Source organism: Megascapheus bottae, chromosome 23, assembly GCF_031878675.1.
Source record: "Megascapheus bottae isolate mThoBot1 chromosome 23, mThoBot2.hap1, whole genome shotgun sequence".
In the NCBI taxonomy this organism is placed as follows: Eukaryota; Metazoa; Chordata; class Mammalia; order Rodentia; family Geomyidae; genus Megascapheus; species Megascapheus bottae.
In genome coordinates this window covers 30,905,786-30,923,547 of record NC_143531.1, presented here as the reverse complement: position 1 = coordinate 30,923,547, position 17,762 = coordinate 30,905,786, and the positions used below count along the sequence as shown (strand labels likewise).

General features: G+C 56.6%; 1 protein-coding gene across 1 annotated transcript in view; it reads left to right on the top strand.

Moving 5' to 3' along the window:
• Jade1 (jade family PHD finger 1) overlaps positions 1 to 17,762 on the top strand; it is a 37,053-nt gene that overhangs the window by 1,534 nt on the left and 17,757 nt on the right. Inside the window, exons 2-6 of the mRNA XM_090356955.1 lie at positions 6,591 to 6,667; positions 12,516 to 12,601; positions 14,809 to 14,966; positions 15,356 to 15,543; positions 16,962 to 17,173. Of these exons, the coding sequence (XP_090213081.1) occupies positions 6,616 to 6,667; positions 12,516 to 12,601; positions 14,809 to 14,966; positions 15,356 to 15,543; positions 16,962 to 17,173 (696 nt within the window). The 5' untranslated portion in view covers positions 6,591 to 6,615. The remainder of the gene's footprint in view (positions 1 to 6,590; positions 6,668 to 12,515; positions 12,602 to 14,808; positions 14,967 to 15,355; positions 15,544 to 16,961; positions 17,174 to 17,762) is intronic.

Genomic DNA, 17,762 nt, shown 5'->3' with positions numbered 1-17,762 from the left:
GAGGTGAGAGAAGGGCTGGTGCCCACTGGCAGACCTGGAGCTGCTGTGGCCCCCACTAGGACGGAACTGGCTCCCTCCTCTGCCCAGCAGAGTGCCTGTCACGCTGCTGTCCTCACTCTGGCTTGTCATGTACTGGGAAGGTAGCACAACCTGCCTTGCCCCTTGGTGGGTCTGGGGCCTGGGCACTGGCCTTGGGTTTTCCTGTTTGTTTTGCCTATTTCCCTGAGATTGCTGCCCTACCCAGAATTGAGTGCGCTTGTCTTTAAAATCAGAAAGTGTGTGCTTGATCTCTGACATTTTCTCTAGCTCTTCACGTGTGGTCTTAGAGGTTTCTTTGGGAAGAGGCCCGTGGACATAATCCTGTGGTCTGAAGCCTTTCAGCGTTAGCCACAGCACACACTTTCCAGGCTGGTAGTTTTCAGACCAGGATAAGAATGAGGCTTGTGTGAAGGTGGTGGAATGTTTGTTTTCATTCGTAACTCAAGTGATGTGTGGATGCAGTTTTTGGTAAATGTGTTATCTAAGTCTTTTAGTAGACAACGTTGGACATAAATTCATAAATTTGTAGTTATAACTATAGATTTCAGGTGTCGTAACAGGCAGTTTCTGATAATTGGCTGTTGTCAAGATCAGGTGTATTTTGACGAGTGCACTGTGTAGTTGTCATTTGCTGTTTGGGTCTGGCATCTACAGAAACTGTATGTCCTGTATGAAAATATCTGATTTAACATTTAAAAACCTGAAAATCACCCTGTGGATGCTAGGATTGGCTTCAAGGGAAGAAGTAGGCTTAGAATATTTCCCTGCTTTCCTCTTGCCATGGCCCATCCAGTTCTCTCGGAAATGTTCCTCAGCATCCTCCTGGTTGGACCCGAAGGTCGTGTGTGTGTGTGTGTGTGTGTGTGTGTGTGTGTGTGTGCGCGCGCACAACATTAGCAGCTGGTAAAATGAAATCAAGTTCAGATCAGAATGGAGCCCAAACATGGGATTTCAGTGAAGTGGTTTAGAGAATAAAGATGAGTCTTGAGGAGCTGGGGAGTAGTTGAGTAGCTAGAGGGCACACAGACTTTGGCTCTGCCTTGTGGCTCTCTCGTGACACTCCTGTGTCTGTCTCACCTGCTCATACGGTGGTGAGCTTGGCTGGTTTTCTTTCTGCTGGGCACACTTTGTGGAACTTCATCTCTGGCGTTTTCTGTTTATTTAAAGTGTGAAAACTTGTGGTTTTGGGGCACTGAGGCTCTTAGGTACTGTGTGGTCTTTCTCTTGGCACCAAGGGGAGCCAGGGTGTGAGAAGACACAGTGGTTGGTGAGATTGTGGCACACACAGGGCAGGAAGACACTTGCTTCAAGTGGGGAGTGTTTCCAGGTATATGTTGTTGGCCACAGAAGTTGTTTGCAGGAAGGGTCAGGTTGATGGGTGTTGGGGTTGTGGTCGGGAGGGTGGATTATGGCTTTGCATCCCTGCTCAGACTCAGAGCATACACGAAGGACCTCAGTGGGGGTTTATTTACCTCTTGGTAAATCTTTTTAATAGTTTTTAAAGTCACTTGGCAACCAACACCTCACCAGCATTTTTATTGTTGAGTTTCTTGGAAGAGCATATGAAAGGGTGCACTTGAGGAACCTGGCCTAAGTATTGGGAGGGTTAGCATTCACACTTTGTTTACGGGGCTTTGGGAGAACTTCTCAAGGCTTGGCAGAAGCAGAGGTTCTCTGGTAATATTGGTGGGCCTGTGTGTACAGACACGTGCACACAGTGGAGGTACTGGAGGGCCTGGTGGAGCTCCAGAGAGGCCCTGGATGCAGGAAGAGGAGCTCTCCTGGAGATCCCTGGATCGAGGTAGTGGAGCTCTCCCGGAGGTCCCTGGATCCAGGAAGAGGAGCTCTCCCGGAGGTCCCTGGATCCAGGAAGTGGAGCTCTCCCGGAGATGCTTGGATCCAGGAAGTGGAGCTCTCCCGGAGATGCCTGGATCCAGGAAGTGGAGCTCTCCCGGAGATGCCTGGATCCAGGAAGAGGAGCTCTCCCGGAGGTCCCTGGATCCAGGAAGAGGAGCTCCCGGAGATGCCTGGATCCAGGAAGTGGAGCTCCCGGAGATCCCTGGATCCAGGAAGTGGAGCTCTCCCGGAGATCCCTGGATCCAGGAAGTGGAGCTCTCCCGGAGATGCCTGGATCCTGGAAGAGGAGCTCTCCCGGAGATCCCTGGATCCAGGAAGTGGAGTTCTCCCGGAGATCCCTGGATCCAGGAAGTGGAGCTCCCGGAGATCGCTGGATCCAGGAAGTGGAGCTCTCCCGGAGATCCCTGGATCCAGGAAGTGGAGCTCTCCCGGAGATGCCTGGATCCAGGAAGTGGAGCTCCCGGAGATCCCTGGATCCAGGAAGTGGAGCTCTCCCGGAGATCTATGGATCGAGGAAGAGGAGCTCTCCCGGAGATCCCTGGATCGAGGAAGAGGAGCTCTCCCGGAGATCGCTGGATCCAGGAAGTGGAGCTCTCCCGGAGATGCCTGGATCCAGGAAGTGGAGCTCCCGGAGATCGCTGGATCCAGGAAGTGGAGCTCTCCCGGAGATCGCTGGATCCAGGAAGTGGAGCTCTCCCGGAGATGCCTGGATCCAGGAAGTGGAGCTCCCGGAGATCCCTGGATCCAGGAAGTGGAGCTCTCCCGGAGATCCCTGGATCGAGGAAGAGGAGCTCTCCCGGAGATCCCTGGATCGAGGAAGAGGAGCTCTCCCGGAGATCCCTGGATCGAGGAAGAGGAGCTCTCCCGGAGATCCCTGGATCGAGGAAGAGGAGCTCTCCCGGAGATCCCTGGATCCAGGAAGAGGAGCTCTCCCGGAGATCCCTGGATCCAGGAAGTGGAGCTCTCCCGGAGATCCCTGGATCCAGGAAGAGGAGCTCTCCCGGAGATGCCTGGATCCAGGAAGAGGAGCTCTCCCGGAGATGCCTGGATCCAGGAAGAGGAGCTCTCCCGGAGATCCCTGGATCCAGGAAGAGGAGCTCTCCTGGAGATCCCTGGATGGAGGTAGTGGAGCTCTCCCGGAGATCCCTGATCCAGGAAGAGGAGCTCTCCCGGAGATCCCTGGATCCAGGAAGTGGAGCTCCCGGAGATCCCTGGATCCAGGAAGTGGAGCTCTCCCGGAGATCCCTGGATCCAGGAAGTGGAGCTCTCCCGGAGATCCCTGGATCCAGGAAGAGGAGCTCTCCCGGAGATGCCTGGATCCAGGAAGAGGAGCTCTCCTGGAGATCCCTGATCCAGGAAGAGGAGCTCTCCCGGAGATGCCTGGATCCAGGAAGTGGAGCTCTCCCGGAGATCCCTGGATCCAGGAAGTGGAGCTCTCCCGGAGATCTATGGATCGAGGAAGAGGAGCTCTCCCGGAGATCCCTGGATCCAGGAAGAGGAGCTCTCCCGGAGATCCCTGGATCGAGGAAGAGGAGCTCTCCCGGAGATCCCTGGACCGAGGAAGAGGAGCTCTCCCGGAGATGCCTGTATTCAGGTAGTGGAGCTCTCCCGGAGTCCCTGGATCGAGGTAGTGGAGCTCTCCCGGAGGTCCCTGGATCGAGGAAGTGGAGGTCTCCCGGAGATCCCTGGATCCAGGAAGAGGAGCTCTCCCGGAGATCCCTGGATCCAGGAAGTGGAGCTCTCCCGGAGATGCCTGTATTCAGGAAGAGGAGCTCTCCCGGAGATCCCTGGATCCAGGAAGTGGAGCTCTCCCGGAGATCCCTGGATCCAGGAAGAGGAGCTCTCCCGGAGATCCCTGGATCGAGGTAGTGGAGCTCTCCCGGAGATCCCTGGATCCAGGAAGAGGAGCTCTCCCGGAGATCCCTGGATCGAGGTAGTGGAGCTCTCCCGGAGATCCCTGGATCCAGGAAGTGGATCTCTCCCGGAGATCTCTGGATCGAGGAAGAGGAGCTCTCCCGGAGATCCCTGGATGGTGGGAGTGGAGGTCTCCCGGAGATCCCTGGATCGAGGGAGTGGAGGTCTCCCGGAGATCCCTGGATCGAGGGAGTGGAGGTCTCCCGGAGATCCCTGATTGAGGAAGTGGAGCTCTCCCGGAGATCCCTGGATCCAGGAAGTGGAGCTCTCCTGGAGATGCCTGGATTGAGGAAGTGGAGGTCTCCTGGAGATGGATTGAGGAAGTGGAGGTCTCCTGGAGATCCCTGGATGAGGAAGTGGAGGTCTCCTGGAGGTGGAGTGCGGGGAGCTTGCCTACTAGTGTGCACAGAAAGGGTGAGGTGGTCTAGAGACCTTGACTCTGGAAGGATGGGATGAAGCTCTCCCAGAATGACATGTTCTTTGCACAGGTCAGGTTGTGCCCTGATTTACCCCAGGTGAGGGGAAGGACTGGAGCTGGTTGAGATCCAACCCAGGGCCTGGGTTTTGGTGGATGCCCATCCCTGCCCAGCTCTGGGTCTTGTGCTGGCACAGTGCTTCTCTGCTCCTCACTGGATGCGTCTGTGTCACACGTGTCTGGCTCTCACCAGAAGTCTCCTGCGGGGACTTCTGTGGGTGGGTGGGTGGGTGGTGCCTCTCCCCATTGGGTGTTGTGATGGGCAGCCTGGGTCAGACTGTGGGCGCAGATCTGCCCTCAGTGCCCGCCCTGGGTACGCTGCCCTGGGCATGGCTTGTGCCAGGATCCCCGCCCCTTCCCGGCGGCTCTGGGGGTTGTGGCTTTGGGGTTATGGAGACAGGTTTCCCAGAGAAGCTCACCACGGCCCCAGCAGTCTGACTGTGTGCGTGTGTGCATGTGTGTGTGATTGTGTGGAGGGTACATTGACTGGTGGAGTGGTCTGACTATTAGAGGAAGAGCAGTCTCTGTGTGAATGGAGGGTACGTTGACTGGTGGAGTGGTCTGACTGTTAGAGGAAGAGCAGTCTGACTGTGTGTGTATGGAGGGTACATTGACTGACTGGTGGAGTGGTCTGACTGTTAGAGGAAGAGCAATCTGTGTGTGTATGGAGGGTACATTGACTGGTGGAGTGGTCTGACTGTTAGAGGAAGAGCAGTCTGACTGTGTGTGTATGGAGGGTACATTGACTGACTGGTGGAGTGGTCTGACTGTTAGAGGAAGAGCAGTCCGACTGTGTGTGTGGAGGGTACATTGACTGACTGGTGGAGTGGTCTGACTGTTAGAGGAAGAGCAATCTGTGTGTGTATGGAGGGTACATTGACTGGTGGAGTGGTCTGACTGTTAGAGGAAGAGCAGTCTGACTGTGTGTGTATGGAGGGTACATTGACTGACTGGTGGAGTGGTCTGACTGTTAGAGGAAGAGCAATCTGTGTGTGTATGGAGGGTACATTGACTGGTGGAGTGGTCTGACTGTTAGAGGAAGAGCAGTCTGACTGTGTGTGTATGGAGGGTACATTGACTGGTGGAGTGGTCTGACTGTGTGTGGAGGGTACATTGACTAACTGGTGGAGTGGTCTGACTGTTAGAGGAAGAGCAATCTGTGTGTGTATGGAGGGTACATTGACTGGTGGAGTGGTCTGACTGTTAGAGGAAGAGCAGTCTGACTGTGTGTGTATGGAGGGTACATTGACTGGTGGAGTGGTCTGACTGTTAGAGGAAGAGCAATCTGTGTGTGTATGGAGGGTACATTGACTGGTGGAGTGGTCTGACTGTTAGAGGAAGAGCAGTCTGACTGTGTGTATGGAGGGTACATTGACTACCTGGTGGAGTGGTCTGACTGTGTGTGGAGGGTACATTGACTGACTGGTGGAGTGGTCTGACTGTTAGAGGAAGAGCAGTCTGTGTGTGTATGGAGGGTACATTGACTGACTGGTGGAGTGGTCTGACTGTTAGAGGAAGAGCAGTCTGACTGTGTGTGTATACATTGACTGGTGCAGTAGTCTGGCGGTTAGAGATAGCTGTCCTAGTGACAGAGTCTGTAGTCCTCCTGGACTGTTATGGGAGGGGCGAGAAACAGGCCTCTTTAGGAGGCCCACTTCTAACGCCTCTCCCCAGCATACACATTTGGGTCTGACTGAGGAGGTGGTTTGAAGGGGCTGTGTGACTGAAGGGGGTCTGTGTGAGGGGGTCTGACTGAGGGAATGGTCTGACTGTGAGGGGTTCTGACTGAAGGAGTGCTCTGATTGTAGGGAGTGGTCTGTCTGAGAGGGCGTGGTCTGAATGGGAATCTGAGTGGTTTGACTGAGGGAGTGAACTGTGAGGGAGTGGTCTGCCTGTGAGGGAGTGAACTGTGAGGGAGTGGTCTGCCTGTGAGGGAGTGAACTGTGAGGGAGTGGTCTGCCTGTGAGGGAGTGGTCTGCCTGTGAGGGAGTGAACTGTGAGGGAGTGGTCTGCCTGTGAGGGAGTGAACTGTGAGGGAGTGGTCTGCCTGTGAGGGAGTGGTCTACCTGTGAGGGAGTGGTCTGCCTGTGTGAAGAAGCTGTCCCGGTAACTGGTAGTCTCTGTAGTCTCATATTGATTCATGTTTTGGGAGGGAGGGGAGAAGCTGGCACCTTAAGCCTATTTTCAGTGTCCTCATCCCTCCCACCTTTTCCTACCCCACCTTCTTTTGTCTGCTGTGGGTCCTGGCTGGTGGCTGTCCACAACTTGATGACGTGTGTGATGTTCTTGTTTCCTTGCTCTGCAGGCTGCCTGCCTTGCCCTGGGAGATCATGAAACGAGGTCGCCTTCCCAGCAGCAGTGAGGATTCCGATGACAATGGCAGTGAGTCCTGCTTTGTTGTTCTCAGCCTACCAGGGTTGGGTGGGTGTAAAACATGATGTCTCCACGTCGTGCCTACAGTGGCCCAGGTCCTCTGCACATCAGGGGGAGGTTGCAGGTGTGTGTGCCGCCCGGCTGGGACTGCAGGCACGTGATCCAGGGGCACCGTTGTGCCTGCTTTCTCTGCGCCTGGAGCCTGCTGTACTTGACAGGTGCTCTTGTGAAAGCCAGGTCGTGAGGAATGGACGGGTTCAGCTGGGTTCGAGGGAGCCCAGGATTGCTGGTGATCCCGAGCCGTGAGGGGCCTGCGTCTCCTGCTGCCGGTGCAGTCCACGTCTTAGCCATCCGGCCTCCCCTCCTCCTGGTCTCACAGTGCAGCCAGTGAGTGCCCCATGGTGTCTGCCACACAGAGTCTGTGGACGTTACCTGGGGGGAGGCCCACGTGGTGTCCGTGGACATTACCTGGGGGGAGGTCCATGTGGAGTCCGTGGACGTTACATGGGGGAGGCCCACGTGGAGTCCGTGGACGTTACATGGGGGAGGCCCACGTGGTGTCCGTGGACGTTACATGGGGGAGGCCCACGTGGAGTCCGTGGACGTTACATGGGGGAGGCCCACGTGGTGTCCTTGGACGTTACATGGGGGAGGCCCACGTGACGTCCATGGACGTTATGTGGGGGGAGGTCCACGTGGTGTCTGGACGTTACATGGGGGAGGCCCACGTGGTGTCCGTGGACGTTACATGGGGGAGGCCCACGTGATGTCCGTGGACGTTACATGGGGGGAGGCCCACGTGGTGTCCTTGGACGTTACATGGGGGAGGCCCACGTGGTGTCCTTGGACGTTACATGGGGGAGGCCCACGTGGAGTCCGTGGACGTTACATGGGGGAGGTCCACGTGGAGTCTGTGGACGTTACATGGGGGGAGGCCCACGTGGTGTCTGGACGTTACATGGGGGAGGCCCACGTGGTGTTTGGATGTTACATGGTGGGAGGCCCAGGTGGAGTCTGTGGATGTTACATGGGGGGGGTCCACGTGGTGTCTATGGACGTTACACGGGGGGGGGGCCCACGTGGAGTCTGTGAACGTTACATGGGGGAGGTCCACGTGGAGTCTGTGGACATTACATGGGGGAGGTCCACGTGGTGTCTGGACGTTACATGGGGGAGGCCCACGTGGTGTCCTTGGATGTTACATGGGGGAGGCCCACGTGGAGTCTGTGGACGTTACACGGTGGGGGGTGGACATCACTCAGGACCAGTGAGTACGACCGTGTGGCCGTGGGTGTCACTCAGGGTTGGTGGATTGAGACACTGAGACCACTTAGGGAGAGCTTCTCTCACTTTGAGGGGAAGGACCTTCTGTGCCTGGCACAGGGCTCCCTGTGTGGTGGGGGCCCGGACTGGCTTTGGAGGGATTTCCTGGCAGCGGTGATGGAGGCCACAGGGGCACTTTCGCAGCTGTCTGTTGATGTGTGGTGCAGTACACTTGATGGGGAGACGAGGGTTTTCCAGTTTTAGTCTCTTAAAAGCTGCAGGTTAGCAGCAGGTTAGCAAGCTTTCTGTGCTGAGTGGCTATCCTGACAGCTGTGGGAACGCAGAGGGCCAGGGGGAATTCTGGCCAACCTTCAGAGAAGGTGTGGATCAGTGTCAGGTGTGGGGTGTGTGTAGGCCAGCCGAGCAAGGCAGACCAGAGGAGGACAGGGAGCAGGACCATGGGGAGAGGAGAGGGAGCAAGGCGAAGGGAGGAAGGAGGCCCCACATCTGTGGGCTGAACTCTTCACAGACTGTTGGGGTCCTTCGTCCCCGGTCCCCCTCTACTAGTAGGGGGATGGGGAAAAACACCCCGACCAGGCCAAGCCTCGAGAGGAAGGGGCCCAATGTCCTCCCGCACCCAGCCTTCTTACCCCGGAGCACGAACAGAGACGCCATGCAGCTTCATCAAGGCAGGAAGAGCTCTCTCTCTTTATTCCCCAAATCCCTGCTCCTTATATTGGGTGAGGGAGCCTATCAGTATACAAGATGGACAGGACAAAGAGGTCCACGTGTTTTATCCCTACTACAAGCCTCAGCAGAAAGTTATCAGACACGGCGTTACTTGGCCCCCAACAACAGACCTTAGTCCTGCAGACCTTGTTTCCTCCAGTGTTGGCTGTGTATCTCACAGGCCAAGGCAGACTGTGGCATTGTTCTCCACCTTGATGGCAGCCAGTCCTCGTGAGTTCAGAGTTCAGTAAAGACTTGCTGTGTGCTTGAATGCACAGCTTAGTCCTGAGGTAATGCTTAGCAAAACTCTTCAAGTTGAGAATGAGCCCAGAGGCAGCTTTGTGAAGGAGCACAGCATAGCAGTAACGTCCAGTGAAAGGTTAAGATCAAGGGCTGTGTGTAATATTTATATTTATATATATATGCGCACATATACACGCGTGTACACACGTACACGTGGACACATACACGCACACACAGATGCATGTGTGCCTAGACACGTGCGTGTACACGTGCACACCGTACACACACACACACTTCCATTTCTGTTGTTCATCATCTGATGGGTGTGTGCTCAGTGTGTTTACCCTCGTCACTGCCCTGCCTCATTTCCTCCTAGGAAGACTGGAGTTGGCAGAGATTCTTCTGGGATGTTCTCTTTCTGGTCAGCATTGAATAGAGTGAGTGTATTCTAATCTAGTAAAAGTGAGAAACTGGATGTAAAAATTTCACTTAAATTTTAGGAAATTTAAACTCGAAAGCCCTATGTAGCCTGCTTGGGCAGTGCCAGGGGTCAGCCTGTTGTGAAGCAGACGCCCCGGCGTGGTTGAGCTCTGTCGGTTGACAGAGCACAGAGTGGGTGTCCTGGGCTTTGTGTATGCTCTGCTCCTCAGCCTATCGGGCGGCTTCCCACTGAGCACAGCATGCTCCTGGCTGCCCTTTCACAGAGGGCCAGAGCCCTCCAAATCACCTCCAAGAGGCTTCACACAGTCCTGGGAGACTGGATGCTTCATTTAGAAATGCGTTTCTTGTGGTGTGATGACTGCGGTGGACAGAGTTTTCACTAAGAAAGATCTCTCGGCATGCCAGCCTTGCGTGTCCCCGTCGTGGAGTGTGTCCACGTCGTGGTAGAGCGTGTCCCCGTCATGGAGCGTGTCCATGTTGTGGAGCGTGTCCACGTCGTGGTGGAGCGTGTCCCCGTCGTGGTGGAGTGTGTCCACGTCGTGGTGGAGCGTGTCCCCGTCATGGAGCGTGTCCATGTTGTGGAGCGTGTCCATGTCGTGGTGGAGTGTGTCCCCGTCGTGGAGCGTGTCCCCGTCGTGGAGCGTGTCCCCGTCGTGGAGCAGCGTGTCCCCGTCGTGGTAGAGCGTGTCCCCGTCGTGGTGGAGCGTGTCCCCGTCGTGGTGGAGCGTGTCCACGTCGTGGTGGAGCGTGTCCCCGTCGTGGAGCGTGTCCACGTCGTGGTAGAACGTGTCCACGTCGTGGTAGAGCGTGTCCCCGTTGCGGAGCGTGTCCACGTTGTGGAGCGTGTCCCCGTCGTGGTAGAGCGTGTCCACGTCGAGCGTGTCCACGTCGTGGTAGAGCGTGTCCCCGTCGCGGAGCGTGTCCCCGTCGTGGAGTGTGTCCCCGTCATGGAGCATGTCCATGTCGCGGAGCGTGCTCTTTTCCCCCCCTACCATCCCTGATATAGCTGCTTCTGATGCTACCCCTCCTGAGTGCACTGGTACATGCCTGGGGCTTGCTGGGGCATGGAGCAAGTCCAGGCTTGGTATACCACAGGTTGTGTATTTCCTTGTGGTCTGGTGATGGCTTTTAGGTTGTGGATTTTGGCTTTTGTAACTGAGCTACTAGGAACATTCACTGATAATTTAAATGTAGCACCTGAGTTTTACGGGGTGGGTTTTTTATTTATTTTCCCCTTCTGTAGTCTTGTCAGCACCAGGGAGGACAGGAAACCCATTCTGAGCAAGGCCAGAGTCACCAGAGATACACTATGGGTGCCTCACTGCGGGGCTAGAGTCACGCTTGGCTGACCTGCCTGGTTTGTGGTGTCTGGATGTCTGTTTTAAGGCTAGACAGTGGTGATTCTCGGGGTGGAGGGTTTCTGAGTGGCTATCTTTACTTTATGAGCGTTCTCTGTTCATGGGTGCTGTGAACACCCCAGGAGGCTTGGGGACTGCTTGGGGTTGGGTCAGGATGGATCTAGAAGAGGTTCTGGGTGGACATAGTGGTTGTCTTTACTTTGATTCCTAAGTTAGGACACTGTCTCTTCCTCAGGTTGATTTTTAAAGTACAGCAGTGGAGTGATGCATTTTAAGTTGATGCATGTTTCTCTTTTATGACATGTTCTGGTCATTTCAGGTGGGGGTTTGGGCTGTGACCTGCAGCTCAGTGGTAAGAGGGATTGTCGGGTATACTCAGGGTCCTGCCTTCTGTCTCAGCCCCATAGAAGAAGGGCGTGCCACCCCTTTTTGCTCTGGTCTGTTTACTTCCAGGACCTTCTGAGAATCTTGCCCTGACATTCTTTCTTCTGGAGCATACCCCCCCTCCTCTGTCCCCTCCCCCCCCCCCCCCCCCCCCCGTGCCCCTCACTTGGCTTTTCCCTTCCCGGTAATGCAAGTCTGGCTGGCCCCGCTCAATCAGAGCATGTCCTTGGTGGATGTGAGAAGGAATTGTTTGCAGTTGCCCACTTTGCAGTCCTGGTGATGGAGCGTAGCGCCTGGCGTAGGTGAGGTGAGGTAGTGGTGTACCTCATAGCCACTTTTAAGAAGATGCCTCAGGACTGCCTGTAGGGAGAGGGGTCGGGCTGCAGCATAGTATGCAGAGCAGTGCCCCTGGGGAGGGAGACGCCCCGTCCTGGAGAGGGGCGCGTGTGGAATGCACTGCGTGTGCACACGTGCGGTCACCCGTGCTCTGCCTGTGGAGCTCCGGGCTCTGTGGAGGGCACGTCACTTGGCTCTTTGGGGACTTGGTTAGTTCTGGAAGATAGAACGGTGGCCAATCAGTGGTGGTTATGAAGGTGCATTCAGATCTCGGCGGCAGCCTTTCCCTCATGGAGAGGCCTCTGCAGCTGTCTGGGCACTGCGTGAGCTGAAGCAGGCTCCCACAGAGTGGGGATCCAGGCTTGAACATCAAGGGGGGCGCTGAGGAGGCGTCTGGGCTCTGTGAGGGCTGCTGGTGCTCCTGCCAGTGCAGCGGGAACCACAGCTCTGTTCTGTCTGGCTGACAGCTGTCCCGTGCGCCGGGTTGATGTCCGCTGGGGAAGCCAGAGTGGATGGGAGGAGGACGTGGTGTGACAGACTTCCTGGGTGCAGATGCCACTGATGACAGAACACACAGAAGAGGGACTGTCAGGAAAGAGGGTTGCTGCCAAGATAGGCTGGCGTCATGGCGCTCAGGAGACGTGATCAGCTGGGAGAAGCCATTTGGGAGGACGTGGGAGCCTCCGGGGGAGGGGAAGGGAGGGGACACACGCACGTGAAACTGGGACAGGCCATGCTTTTACACTCACTTGATAGTGCTCCAGTCCAGGGGTTGCTAAATTGTATGTCTTTTTTTTTTTAACATTTTCTTTTTTGTAAGATCTTTGGGTGTAGCACAGTGACCTTTGCATGAGAAATCTTAGTGGAAGGCCCGTGAGATGGCTTCCATCTGTGTGTCACTGTGGGAGGCTTGAGGCTGTGTGCAAGGAAGAAGTGGCCTGCTGCTGCTGGGAGAGAGTGACCGGATGACTGGGTGGCAGAGCCCGCAGCCTAGAGAGCCCTCCATGGTGGTAGTTTGGGTGTGGAAACCCAACAATCCAGTGACCCCCCCACCCCCCCACCCCCGGCTTTCAATGGATCCTTTTTGACATTTGTTTCCGTAGGCCTGTCCACTACTTGGTCCCAGAATTCTCGGTCCCAGCACAGGAGAAGCTCCTGCTCCAAGCACGAGGATCGCACGCCTTCAGAGGTACTTGGTGCTGCCTGTGTCCCATCTGTGTACACGTCACATGTGCGTCTGCCGTGTGTCATGTGTGCACACAAGTGCCTGCCGCCCATAAGTACAGCCTGCGACGTCTCCCTCTCTGCAGGGCGGGAATCAGTCTCGTAGGGACTCAAGCAGGGTTTCTGTCACACATGTGCCAGCTCTTCCTCACAGGAGTGTCAGCTCTTCTTGTTAATGGTATCCTTTCTCCTTCCCATTCCATCTTTACTGGAAGATGAGCGGGTCCAGCTGTGGGCTAGGTATAGCCTGCCTCAACTGAGTTTTAGCCATGAGTTTGTAGCCTGTTTGGCAACAAACCCAAGTGATTCTGGGAGCTCGTTTTGGGGTGTATGCTTAAGGCTTTCACTGCTTTTCCCAATTTGCTTGTTAGGTTTCTCTCAGCTAGTTTTCCCTGATGAGGGGCGGTCCCCACTGTTCTGCCTCGGTTTTCTCTGTGCGCATGCTGGCCCCAAGCTCTCCCTGAAGTGGTTGGCTTGCCATGGTTTCTCAGGGAGCGTCTTGGGAGCCGGCTCCCTCCGGGCTCCCTCCGGGCTCCCTCCGGGCTGCCTCTGGGCTCCCTCTGGGCTCCCTCCGGGCTGCCTCCGGGCTGCCTCTGGGCTCCCTCTGGGCTCCCTCCGGGCTGCCTCTGGGCTCCCTCTGGGCTCCCTCCGGGCTGCCTCTGGGCTGCCTCTGGTTTGGTGCTGCGTCCTGTGACGGCGGTGCACGCGAGGGCTTTTCTCGGGCACCTGCTGGGGCAGGGTGTCAGGCCAGCTGTGAGCTGACTGTGAGAGTGCTTAGGACACAGAGACTGCCCCCTGAAGCTGGGGTTGGAGTGGATGCAGTCCGTGACCCTCCTGCCGATCCTCCCACCCTCTGTGCCTGTGGCCTGAGGTGCCTGCCTCGCCTCTTGAGTGGGCCTGGAGAGCTGTCTGTGCCCACAGTGCACACTGTGGTGTGGTCACACTCGGTGATTTCCGTGGTCATGCCGTGGTACTGTTGGCCTGGGAATGCAGTTGTGCCTGCACCACACAGAATGGGGGCTGCGGAGAAGTGGGGCTCCTGTGGCCTGCGTGTACTTCCCTGGAGTTCACCATTTGAACTCTGCCGGGAATGGACGGAGCTGGTTCACTCGAGGCATCTGTGTTGGACGTGGCCAGAGCCCCCCTGCTCAGGCTGTGGGACTCGCGTTGCTTAGCTTGTCCTCCCAGCATGGTTTTCTTTCCTGTGTGGAGTCTGTTTCTGTGGATTGTGCTTTGTGTAGGCCCGTGGGTCCATCAGGGGTAGGGGACACTGGGCTGAGCCAGGCCCTGGCTTCTTGATGGAACGAGGAGTGAGAGTGGTGAGCTCGTTCCGGAAGGGTGCCATTAAGATGACACACACCGAGTTTACCAGCGTGGATGTGCTGGTGCGGCGGCCGGCGTGGGGTGTGGACTTCTGCGGGCCTCACACGGAGCAGGCCTGTCTGAGAGCCCTGGGGCCCGAGTCACAGGGCCACCTTCAGGTAGCACACACAGCTTGGCTGGCGCAGGTACTCTGTGAGAACTCCTTGGTGGCTCCAGGCATGGGTAGTAGGGACAAGGGAGGGAAACCCCCAGCTCCTGTGTGCCTTGTGACATGGACTCCACTTGATGAGGAGGGATTGGGAGAGGGTGCTGCCACCCTGCCGGGTGGACATGTGTCCCTAATAACAAGCTCCTCTGCCCCAGTGCAGCCCACCAGGGCCGCGGCAGCCCACGTGTGTGCACACATGCGTACACATGTCTGTGTCTGTGTCTCTGTGTCTCTGTGTCTGTGTCTCTGTCTCTGTGTGGGTGCGGGTGCATACTTGTTTTCCCCAGTCTTTGTGGGCAGGCCTTTCCGAGGCCAGTGTTGCCTGTCTTCAGGCCGGCCCCCCTGTGTGGAACTGGCCCAGCTAGAATGGACACCTCGCCATCCAGCCCACTGCCCAGGGCTGGTGCTGGCTCAAGGGACTGTCCGTGGAGACGCGGTTGGAGAAGGGTTTCTCTCGAGATGGTCTGTGGCCGGTGGAGTTTTCTAACGTGGACAGAGGATGTCCTTGTGGACACTAGAAGTTTATCTGAGACTCCGTCATCGTTTGTTGATGTTGGGTAGGCCCAGGGCTGCCTTCTGGCCAGGTGAGCTCCAAGCCGCTGTGCACTCACACGTCCTTGTCCCCGTGTCCCTCCCTCCAGGTGTTTAGGACAGACCTGATCACCGCAATGAAGCTGCATGACTCCTTCCAGCTCACCCCGGATGAGTACTATGTGCTGGCAGACCCGTGGAGACAGGAGTGGGAGAAGGGTGTCCAGGTTCCTGTGAGTCCAGGGACCATCCCACAGCCTGTGGCCAGGTAAGTGCCCGCCCCGCCCTGTCCTGTCCACAGAGGTCTCCTTCAAGAGCCCTGGGCCGCCACGGTGGAGAGCAGAGGAGTCCAGCCTGGATGCCTCTCACGTCCTCCTGAGGAGGCAGCGCCCTCCCCCAGGCCTTGAGGAGAGGCAGGCATAGTGGAGGGGTGTCCCAGCATCTCTGTGCTCTGCTGCAGGCCCATACCTGGCCTTCTCCAGACTTGTCACTTGGACATCTCTGAGGGCCGTTGGTTGGCTGTGGGCTTCTGGAGGCCTGTAACTCGTGGGGGGTGGGGGTCTCTGTGGACATTTGGGTTTCGGGCCAGGGGGTTGCGTGTGGCCCTGGGGGTGGAGGAGGGAGCTCCAGCTGAATGCCGTGTGTTCTGTTAACCAGGGTCGTGTCTGAGGAGACACCCCTCATGTTCATTAGGCCCAAGAAGCACATTGTCTCCTCGGGCTCGGAGCCACCAGCGCTGGGCTACGCTGACGTCCGCACGCTGGCTGACCGTGTGTGCCGCTATGATCTCAACGACACAGACGCTGCCTGGCTGGAGCTGACCAATGAGGAGTTCAAGGAGATGGGTGAGGCCTGTGGGAGGGTCCCGGCCTCTCGTGGCCCGCAGGAGGCCACAGTTGGCATGTAGACCTGCCGTGGGGCGTGCTCATACCACCTGTGGTGTCCTTCTTGAGAGACACGGGGTTCTCTGTGAGGCAGGCTCCCTCACCTGCACCACCGCGCCACCTGGGCGGCGCTGTGCCTTAACTTTCCTAACCATAGGTGGTGGCCTTGAGGAGGAGCCTCGGATCTGTCCATCCTCTGGGTGTGCAGGTCCTGCTGCTGCTAAGGGCGGGTGGCTGGCCCTGAGGGCCCTGACTGCCAGGCAGGAGGGTTTGTGCCACGGTCTGGAGCAGGAGCTCGGGGGGCGGGGGGCGCAGAGGCTGTCTTTCTGGCATGTTTTCCCTGGAGCCTGGTGCAGACCCTAGTCTGTGTGGAAGCTTGCCCACCACTGCCAGCCCAGCGCTGCTCCTTCAGCTCGTCACCAAGGAGATTGCTCTTCTCTCAGTCTTTGCAGCTGAACATGAGCAGGCCTGGGAGCTGTTCACGAATGTAGCTGCATGGTTTCAGAGTGGCCCTGTGGGTGAACTCTGTCCTTCAGCCTCACGAGAGGATGGGAGGCGGCTGCTGAGCGGCCCTCTGGGCACCGTCCAGTGCCCTTGGCAGGCTCCTGGGCTCCTGTGGTGCTAGGGCCGCCCTGCTCCACAGGCTGGAAGATGGTGGCAGCCCTCCATGTGTAGTGTTCATCGCATGTGCATTCTCTTCAGTTTGGGAACTGTGAGAAGGTTATGTGATAGGTTTTGAATTTAGGGTAGCCAGTGTGCAGTCGTTTTCCCTTGTTTCTGCAGCATCTCTGTCCTTGAATGCCTTCTATAACCAGCCTTTTAACTGTGCACAAATATTTGTATTGTAGGGAGTTTAGAGAATATTTGCCAATAGATGAAAATGAAACTTTCATCCTGTCACTAGCTAAGACCGTGGCTCTAGTGAACCTCCAGTCCACACCCTCCCGCGTTTGGTTGTCTTTCACGTATCTGAAATAGCTATGTGTTCTTCTGGGTGGAATTCAGAGGACATGCTGGCAGGGAAATCTGCTTTCAGAGCACAGTTTTAAGTGTGGAGAAAGGAGTGTTACAGAAAAGAAAACAAAACAATAGCCAAGCCACAGGATATGTGGTCACGGTTTTGAGACTTCCCCTGGTACCTGTTGTGTGTAGTAAGTGTGATGAAATGGCTTATTTCATAGTCTGGGTAGTGGCTATTCTCGCCCCCTTTGGGATTCGTCTATGCCTTCCTGTCTCTTGACCAGCATTGGCACAGTCTCGCGAGCGACGCTTCGTGGAAGGTCTGGAGGCAGTCCATGGAAAGTGTCGTGCTCAGAAGGCTTCACCTTTGCTTCTCTGTTCTAATGATGGGACTTACTGGCGTGGATTTGCTCCTTCAGGAATGCCCGAGCTGGATGAGTTCACCATGGAACGGGTCCTGGAGGAGTTTGAACAGCGATGCTACGACAACATGAGCCACGCCATCGAGACCGAGGAGGGGCTGGGGATCGAGTACGATGAGGATGTTGTCTGTGACGTCTGCCAGTCCCCTGACGGCGAGGATGGCAACGAGATGGTGTTCTGTGACAAGTGCAACATCTGTGTGCACCAGGTCTGTGGGCACCAGGTGGGCGGGTGGGGCACCCTTTCTCCCGCAGGAGCTGGGGTCTGGTGGGACACTCGGAAAGGTGGCTGGCCGCTTCCTCAGTTTCCAAAGTCTGACTCACTGAGTGGCCTTCCCTAAGCAGGTGAGGTTGGTTTTGTGTAGAAGGTTGTGGCTAGCGATCCGAGATCTTGTCATGGAGACAAAAACAACCCCTGCCCCTGCAGTTTAGGTGTCTTTCTGCTCCAGGGGGGCCCAGAACGTTGTCCGCAGGGCTGTGCTCCCCTGGGCGGGTGGCTCCCTGTCTTCCGGTGGTCCCCGGGCACCTGGCTGGCTGCTGTCTTGGTTGTGGGGTGTTGGCTGCACAGGAGGTGGGAGGCTCCCACATTCCAGTGCTCCTGTGTTGGCACCAGCTCCATTTCAGGGCCTTCCATTTGGTACGGGCCTAGTTCTTCTCCGTGACTGTCAGTAAGGTTAAGCTTTGGTGAGAGTTAGGGCTTCTGTAGCTTTTGGGAAACTTAGCAACATGTTAATATATAAAACAGATGTGGCTGGGCGCGGTGGCTCACACTTGTAATCCTCGTTACTCTGGAGGCTG